We start from the raw sequence: 9,638 nt of genomic DNA, 5'->3' as shown, positions 1-9,638 counted from the left end.
GGGGAAAGGACAGTTCTCTTGCATTGCCAATGGTCCTGTGTTGTTTCTTAATGGCCCTAACTTGGCCAGGTCATTTTGCATACACTAGTTCCAGAATTTCTCTGTGGTTTGTATTTCTCCTTTCATATCCGAAATAATCAAAATCCTATGATTTATTAATTTCTAGGGTTTAGTCCCCCCCCCCCGAATATTTATAACAATAGGGAGCTTCAGGTGCTTCAAAGCACTGCTCGGGCTTCTTTAAAAGTCCTGCATAGTGCTTTGAAAACCCAACTTTGGGAGTTCAAAGCATTCAATCACCTGATGTCAAATTTAACTTGTGAGTCTGACATCTGCTAAGGAACATGCGGAGCCAAAATGGTTTCTTATTCCATACTAGGCATGACCATCACCCATTCAAAGAAGGAGCCACCAATTCTGCCAGGCTGAAGCAAGTCACTTGTGTAAGCCTATGCAGATCTCTGAATCTCAGCCGATATTTCATAGACCTTACTATGTCTAATATTCCTTAGACTCTGGGATATTCAGTGAAATGGTGTTGGGAGATAGCTGTCAGCAAGCGATTTGTTTTTCTTATCCCTTTTAACCAGCAAGGAGGAGGAAATGTGATAATGAAAGGTTAAGATGCAAGCTACTACTTATGGAGAACTGACGCTAAGATATGGAAATGCCTGAGATGTTTTGCCCAAACATCAAATACCTTATTAGCATAATTCCTCATTCCAGTGGAGCATGTCAGTATAGCAGCATGCCAGAAACCAGTTAGGGGGCAATTCATTGATCAGTTAGACTGGAGAAATCTGATTGGCCTCAGTGGAGCTTATCTCACTGTAAATGACCCTTGAATATTTCTCTTTAGGCAAGTCTGAGCTCTGCCTAATGCCAAATCTAAGGATGTTCTGATTGGACTTTGGATTGGATTGCAGGACTGAGCCATTGCTGTTTTTAATCCTGAAAGCAGCAATAGGAAAGAAGCCAAGCTGCATGCTTAAAGCTAATGCTCCATGTATGTGTGTTCGAAAAACACCGTTCCGAAATTATGTTATGATTCACATTTCTGCTTTCCATACGAAAGGGAGCAAAGGCAGACCCATTTTCACCACGGAAAGCAGCAAGTGCTAAGAGTCTGAGAGATGAGCACAAAAAGATACAAAGGAGTTTTGGAAACGGATATTACGCTACCGGCTGCCTCTATCTCTGTTTTTGCTGCAGTAGGTAACCCTGGCATTGCACTCTTGTAAGCTAATTTGTACTTAAAACAAGATCAGATTTCTGACTAATTATTATGCAGAGCAGGCAAGCACATTCCGACTCAGCCGGGCGGCCCTGTCAACGGCTGAAAACCTTAATTTGTTAAAATCATATTTATGTTTCTGAACTGCTATTAGCACTTCAGAGCTGTGCCTAAAAGACCCCATTCCACACTGTATCCTTTTAATCAACAGAATAATGAGCTACATGCCAGTTACGAGATTGCTACTGCTTCCCCAGCTCCCAGGGGAGGATAGCTTCAATTTCCCTCTCTGATTTTAGTGAATTAAGGATGGGATTCACCTAACCTGCCCTGTTACTGGAAGCTGTGCACAAGGACTTTCACTTGCACAGTGGGGCTTTCCCTCCCCCCCATGTCACCCACACCCCTGAAATTATCTCTGGGAGGGGTCAGGAGAACCCCCAGAATAGCATGTGGGGGGGAGAGGATAGTTCACTTTGGCAAGCAGGAATGCTTGAGCAAAAGAAAGGTTTCTTTGAATTCCACCCTATGTATCCAGCTGTCTATGGGTAGTAGTCAATGCTAGTCTTCCTCAGAGTAGGCCCATTTGAATCAATGAACCTACTTTAATCATGCCCATTAACTTCAGTGAGTGCACTCTGAGTAACATTAGCACTGAATACCTGGTTTAATTTACACATTTTTATTTACACATTAAGATCTGGAAATTCAGGATACCAATTCAAATTCCCTGCAGTGGTGCCATTAGGTCCCCTGGCTTACTGGAGAATTAAAAAAACAAAACACATTTAAGTGGTGATATGTACCTTGAGTGAGGCTCTGTTGTTTAGGCTGCTACGTCTGTCTCTAAAAAGTCACCCCAGTCTTGAGTGTGAGTTGTCTCAGCTAGAAGCTCCCCTGGGCTTGGTGACATCTTCATTTGCTCTTGATCTGTGGAAAGTCAAATAGCTTCTCCCCATCGCCACCTCCACTTGCTGTTAACGATGGTTCCTTCCTTGTAGATGTCGAAGCTCTTCCTTTATTTATATGGTCTTTGTGTTTCTACAACAGAGGTTGCTGGGCTAGAACTCCCAGCAGCCCCAGCTAGCACGGCGAGTGGTCACAGATTATGAGATTTGTTGTCTAACAACATCTGGAGGGTCTCAGGTTCACCTCCCCTGCTTTACCGTATCAGTCTCCCCTAGTCCTTTCCCCGTTTCTTGGCTTCAGAGAACCTATTCCACGTTGGTTCACACTGACCATTCAACAGTAACACCTTGCAGAGGATTCTGGGAAATGTTATTGGGTGCGCAATAAGTTCACATGTGAAGCCTTATGTGAAATGGGAGGGCACTGCAGGAACTAGCCTGTGTTCTCTGAAGGCTGTGAATTGGACTGCAATGAAAAAAAATGATCCATCGTGGACAAACTGCCCTTGAGGAAAGTCGATCCAACATGACGGTTCTGCTAACAGAAAAATAGGTTTTGAACTCCACTGTGTTTAGCCTGTGGTCTATAGTAAATAAAATAATACACAGTGGAATGATTTTTCTTGAATGCTTTTTAATTTAGCAATTTGAGCTTTGGGGTTTACAGTGACTAGCACTATTCCCAATTACAGGCCACAGCAATGCAGATAGAATATCTACCCAGTTTCAGTCCCCAGTATTTTCAGGTCCGGCTGAGGGGAAAAAACCTTCCAAACCCCTGGAGAGTTGCTTGACATTATCCTGTAGATAATGTCATGGCAGATGGACCAGTGGTCTGACAAGGCAGCTTATTATGGGAAGGAAAGGTTGTAGGGCAGTGGTTTGGCACCTGCTCTGCATGTCAAAAAGCCCCTGGCACCTCCAGGTATGACTGAGAGAGACGCATCTGAGATTCTGGAGGCCTACAAGGAGTCCCTAGAGACAAAATACTGAGCTGGAGGGGCCTAAAGTTTGCCAGCTTTCTATGTTCCTATAGCACATCTGTCTCTTTGAACATTCTGGGTCTAAAAGCTGACATTTGGAGATAGAGATTAGTGAAATATTATGTCCATTCTCCTGCTTTCCTTCTGTCCCCCACCCCTCCTGTAATGAGCGATGGTCTGTATGTTGCCTCTAAGTATACCTTTCCCCTCCTCATCAAGTGACAACTATCCACTTACCCTCTTATCACCTTGAGCACTTACAGCTGTCAAGTGGGGGGGGGGCAGAAATGCACCAGTAACTTTGAGGATTCACTCTGCTGCCACTGAGGAAGTCAATAGAGAGCCATGACATCGGTAGAGCAAAAAAGAGGTTTGTTCTCAAAACAAGTGCAGATTTTGCAGCAAAAGCTCTGAACATATTTTTAAATGTGTGGCTCACTCCCCTATTTAGCTAGTTCTCTTTACTATCTGCTCTCTGACGTTTCCTGCAAAACTTTACACCGGTCTTTCCAATTGGCAGCCAGCATATATGATGAAAATGAAGCACATTTGCATAATTTCTGATACAAATAATAATTAGTAGCATCATTATGCATATGTTCTGATTCTGCTAGGCATGGAAAGGAGCGGTGCAATTGCAGCGCTGGGATCCTGCCCCCTTGCACTTACGCAGCAATTCCTTTTGCTTCTGAGATTTTGCTAAGGCTTGCCTCTGCACATTCAAATCTTTTCAGTCCAAAGGGCTAGAAAATTCTTTCCAAACAAGAAAAGAAAGCTTTGCCCATATCCTCTCTACTGATCAGAGTATGTCTAATCAATCAATATCTCCCATCATATAAGACACCTGTGTTAGAAGGGAACAGCAAGTGCGTGTGAGCAGGAGAGTGTTCTGCACATTCTCTTGAAGGAGATGTCAATCTTTTTCTTTTTTGACAGTAGGAAGTTCTAAATGGATAGCAATGATACCACATGCAGCTATCTCTGGTGCCCTGCACAAATCTGACTTATTCAGAAATGAATGGGATTGTGATCGTATGGTGAATGGAGACATCTAGAGGAAGCTGAAAACATTAAAGGCCGAATGCAGCATGCTTACAGGCTTGGGAGTACAGTGGTACCTCAGGTTATATATGCTTCATGTTACATACGCTTCAGGTTGCATACGCTTCAGGTTACAGACTCCGCTAACCCAGAAATAGTGCTTCAGGTTAAGAACTTTGCTTCAGGATGAGAACAGAAATCGTGCTCAGGTTGCGCGGCAGCAGCGGGATGCCCCATTAGCTAAAGTGGTGCTTCATGTTAAGAACAGTTTCAGGTTAAGAACGGACCTTCGGAACGAATTAAGTACTTAACCCGAGGTACATTTCTAAAGGGCAACACAGTCCTGCTTGCTACAGGAAGATAGATAAGGCCTGCCTCAGGACATTTGGGCATTTAAAGTAGATAATCCAAATTACTCCACCTCAAGGAACAAAACTACCCTGTAGTGTAGAAGGTTGAAGCTAATATTGAAGACAAAATGTGTATGCTTTTTTCAAAACATAATTTAAAGTAGACACCATAAACACAGGGAATGGTGTCCCTATGGGAAATGGGATTATGCTGAATGAAAATGCAGAGGAAGCCACTGAAAGGGTCTGCTGGCACCTTTGTTATTGCTGGATCTGAGCCTGGGAAACTGAAAAGAAAATTTGTTGGCCGAGCGATGCAATAGGATATTATAATTAGTATGAAATCCCCATCTTTGAAAAAGAGAGAAACATGGATAAACGTTGGGTTGAAAAGAAACAAATCGTGATGGGGTTGCCGCGGCCGAATGGTGATTCCCATGAGCATGGGATCTCCCACACGGACTTGATGCTAACTTGCAACTTGTGAATAATTTGGAGACATTTATTTGTGTTTGTCAATGAATGGTTATATGTCACATTGGTCAGGCTACACTGGTTGCAGGTCGTTTCCCAGAAAACATTTTTTTCCACAGTTTCCAATAAATATTACAATATCGTTGCATGTTTGGGGAGTCAATCCCATGATGCCAGAGTCCTTTCCGATTCTTGGCGTCCAAACTAGACATGGTTTAGCAGCTCTCAGAGAAGGCTCGGGTTCGATCACTGTGTGTTTGCTATATTACCTCTCAGGAGGTCTAGAATGTTAAGAAATGCACTGCAGTTGACACTCTGCATATCATTCCAGGCTGGCCATTTGACATCACCATGTGTAAAATGAGTGGCTTGGTGCAAGGGATGTCTGTCTCCTCTTCCGTGTTCACCCTGGTGGCCATTGCAGTGGAAAGGTAGGTTTGTTCTATTTATTTCAAAGCGGTTATAAACCGCTTAGTGTTTTTAAAAACCTCAAATTAACATGCGGCATAAAAACAGTAAATGGTATCATTAACACAAAGGCAACATTCCATATAAGAACAGGAAAAATACAGCATATAAAAAAAAATTAAACAGGAATTCATGCAGAAAAAAACAGGGTGTGATTTCATGGGTCAGGTCATTGGCCATTGCGACCCATATGTTGGCAACCTCCTATCTGGACTATTGCAGTGTGCTTGATGTGTGGCTTCCCTTGCAACTTGCCCAGACACCTGCCGATAGTACAGAACACCACAGCCTGGGTGATGCTCCTTATCGGGCCCATACCATGCCAACACTGAGGGATCTGTACTGGGCTGCCTTCTAGCCACCAAGCCAACTTAAGTTTCTGCTGCTTACATAAAAAAAGGTAAAGGTAAAGGACCCCTGACAGTTACGTCCAGTCGCAGACAACTCTGGGGTTGTGGCGCTCATCTCGCTTTATAGGCCGAGGGAGCCGGCAGACAGTTCTTCCGGGTCATGTGGTCAGTATGACTAAACCGCTTCTGGGGCAACGAAACACTGAAACCAGAGCAGCACACGGAAATGCCATTTACCTTCCCGCTGGAGTGGTACCTATTTATCTACTTGCACTGGCATGCTTTCAAACTGCTAGGTTGGCAGGAGCTAGGATGGAGCAATGGGAGCTCACCCTGTTGCGGGGATTTGAACCACTAATTTTTTGATTGGCAAGCCCAAGAGGCTCGGTGTTTAGACCACAGTGCCACCCGCGTCCCTGCTGCTTACATACAAAGTCCTAATTAACTTTGGACCAAGGCTACCCTCCACTGCCCAGCCTTGCAACCAGTTTTGGGAACCCAGATATTTTTGTCATGACCCAATGATGATTGGCTTGTGGTAACACAGAGGAGGCTTCCCTCTTCCCCGCCACTGGGGGCACCAGTTTTGCAGAATGCTCTCCCTGCTGAAATATGAGGCCCCATCACTAATGGCATTCCACTACCTCCTGAATGCCTACCTGTTTAGACAAACATTTCCTTGAACTCCCTGATTTGTTTTTAAACTTTTAATTGTCATGCTTTTTTAACTGGCTTTTGTTTTACGGTATAATTTAATTGAGAATGTTTTGCTGCTCTGTGTATTTCATTACGCATTGAATTTTGTTTATTGATTTTATAGTTGCAAACGACTTCAAAACCATTTTGGCATATACACAGTATATTTTGTTGTTGTTGTTGTTGTTTAGTCGTTTAGTCGTGTCCGACTCTTTGTGACCCCATGGACCAGAGCACGCCAGGCACTCCTGTCTTCCACTGCCTCCCGCAGTTTGGTCAAACTCATGTTAGTAGCTTCAAGAACACTGTCCAACCATCTCGTCCTCTGTTGTCCCCTTCTCCTTGTGCCCTCCATCTTTCCCAACATCAGGGTCTTCCCCAGGGAATCTTCTCTTCTCATGAGGTGGCCAAAGTATTGGAGCCTCAGCTTCACGATCTGTCCTTCCAGTGAGCACTCAGGGCTGATTTCCTTCAGAATGGATAGGTTTGATCTTCTTGCAGTCCATGGGACTCTCAAGAGTCTCCTCCAGCACCATAATTCAAAAGCATCAATTCTTCGGCGATCAGCCTTCTTTATGGTCCAGCTCTCACTTCCATACATCACTACTGGGAAAACCATGGCTTTAACTATACGGACCTTTGTCGGCAACACAGTATATTACCTATTATTAATAATAAATAATAGCCATCACAGTAAATAAGCAACAATTTTCAAACCCCCATCAAAGGCATATGCAGAGCCCCAAAATAACCTTCTCTGTCAACTATGGGAAATGTTACAATGGTGCCATATATAATTTTGATAACATTTTATCCGTTTATTATTTATGTTTAACATTTTTATTGCTTCTACCTTCTCTATAACCCACTGCCTCTGAGGATCTATTGCACATTGCATTGTTTTTAACTTCTTGCAACTCTCCTTGAATGCTTTGGTAGAAAAGTGGGGTGGAAATTAGAATAACACCTCCCTTCTCCCAACAAGGGCATCAGGGAGAAATAGTTTTCCCTCCCTGCATTTTATCAGCACAACAACCCTGTGAGGTAGGTTGGGCTGATTGGCCACTCATATCATGTCTGAGCAAGAGTCTGAGCCCAGGTTCCCCTGACTGAGGTCTGGCTGCAGCATTAGTTTCACAAGCTGCTCGTGTTTGCTTTTGCTAATGAGAACTTTGGGGGGTCTATTGAAGTTAGTTCATATGTTTCCTTTTAATGGCGTTTTGTCCTGAAATTATTATCTCCTTTTAGAAAAGCTAGAAAGCCACAACTGAGATGCAGTTTTCCCTCATGCAGGAAAACTGCCTTCTCAAAATGTCGCTTATAAAAGGCCCTTTAAACCCCTTGTGTTCTGGTACAGTACATCCCACAAGTCTCTCAGCAGACCATGAAGGAAATGCTTGTTTCTCATAGCTTTTCCAGTGTTGTATCTGAATATATTGCTTTTTCCCTCTTCTTGCTTAGGTTCCGCTGTATAGTGTACCCATTCAGGCAGAAGCTAACTCTAAGGAAAGCTCTAGTCACCATCATTATAATTTGGGTCTTAGCCTTAATCATCATGTGCCCCTCTGCAGTCACCTTGACCGTCACCCGGGATGAGTACCACTTCATGCTAGATGCCTACAACAATTCCTACCCGCTCTACACCTGCTGGGAGGCATGGCCGGACAAGGAGATGCGCAAGATCTACACAACCATTCTTTTCTCTCACATTTACCTGGCTCCTCTCACCTCGATTGTGATTATGTACGCTCGGATTGCCTTCAAACTCTTCAAGTCATCCGCAAGCATTAGAGGCTCCCAGTCGGAGGAGAACGAGGGAAGGAGAGTGTCCAAGAGGAAAATCAGAGTTATCAACATGTTGATCATTGTGGCGTTGTTCTTCACCCTCTCTTGGCTGCCCCTCTGGACTTTACTGCTGCTGACAGACTACGGGAACCTCACTGAGAATCAGCTCAACCTCGTCACGGTTTATTTTTTCCCCTTTGCCCATTGGCTGGCTTTCTTTAACAGTAGCATCAACCCAATCATCTACGGGTACTTCAACGAGAACTTCCGGAGAGGATTCCAGGAAGCCTTCCAAGTCCAGCTCTGCTCCATGGAAACAGAACACAAAAACACCTATTCTGACAGGACCAACAGTGGGTTGCTTTTTGGGGGACGCAATCGGATTTTTGTCGAAGTTCAAGGCAGTGACTCAGCACAGCCCTCTGAGTCTGGTCAGAGTAGCCTTTTGAGAACAGGGCTGTATCCTGCAAGGAACGGAAGGGTAGCTCACCATGGTCTGATGGTGGAGGACTTTGACAGCAAAAGTTGCTCCCCCAAAACTGTCAGTATCCCAGCTTGGGATACCTAAGGATATTTGAGATGCTGATGGATTGATTATACAATATATCGTTACATTACTTTCACAGCATGTGAGCCAAATCCATTTCCAATAAGCTTTTCAAGACCAAAACCCATTGTCGGTGTAGATATCTAAGTGAAAGGACTTGACGTTTGTGGAACTTCCTCTTCTTATCCTGGGTTTTGATACTTCGGTATGACACACACCAGTTTTTATAAAGCGCTGCAATTTATAAATGCTTATTCCTCCCCTTAGAACCTTGTATATATTCCAAATGAGGTGTTGGGATTCAGGCCTGTCTTCAGGGCCGTCTTAAGCATATCTCACAGAGTTGTCGACCTTTTTTAAAGGGGGGGGACTTCGGTCCGGCTCGTTTACATCGCGTGGTCCCCAACGCGTGCTCGGCGCTGCATGTAAGTGAGAGGCGCCCGGATCACAGCCCAGACGGCCTCCCACAAAGCCTCCCTCTAAATGCCCGGCGCCCCTTACCTGCCCCTGTCCAGGGAAGTCCGCACAACAGGAAGGCCAGCAAGCAGATCAGGTGCCTTGTCGGCTGTCCCATCCTCCCTCGGCACCGGGATTACACAGGGTGCTTCCCTGCTCCACTTGCAGACTCTTCAGGGAGGCGTGCAGGCAGTGACGCAGCCAGAGAGGGGCGGGAGAGACATGCCTGCCCTGCCCCGCGCCCAACCCCGATTGCACCCGTCAGGCCCCCAAGCAGCCCCAGCAGGAGGGGACGCAAAGGGGCTTCCCTGAGCCGCACACAGCGCGCTCCAATGGGTGGCTGAGA

General features: G+C 44.9%; 1 protein-coding gene across 1 annotated transcript in view; it reads left to right on the top strand.

Annotated features, from left to right (window-relative positions):
• NPFFR1 (neuropeptide FF receptor 1) overlaps positions 1–8,912 on the top strand; it is a 17,868-nt gene extending 8,956 nt beyond the window's left edge. Inside the window, exons 3-4 of the mRNA XM_081192025.1 lie at positions 5,322–5,421; positions 7,966–8,912. Coding sequence (XP_081048151.1) covers positions 5,322–5,421; positions 7,966–8,857 — 992 coding nt within the window. The 3' untranslated portion in view covers positions 8,858–8,912. The remainder of the gene's footprint in view (positions 1–5,321; positions 5,422–7,965) is intronic.
• Positions 8,913–9,638: the final 726 nt, after the last annotated feature.

The sequence above is a fragment of the Podarcis bocagei genome, assembly GCF_964188305.1.
Source record: "Podarcis bocagei genome assembly, chromosome: 4".
NCBI lineage: Eukaryota > Metazoa > Chordata > Lepidosauria > Squamata > Lacertidae > Podarcis > Podarcis bocagei.
The sequence above is the reverse complement of the archived record's forward strand: the minus strand, read 5'-3'. Positions and strand labels throughout refer to the sequence as shown.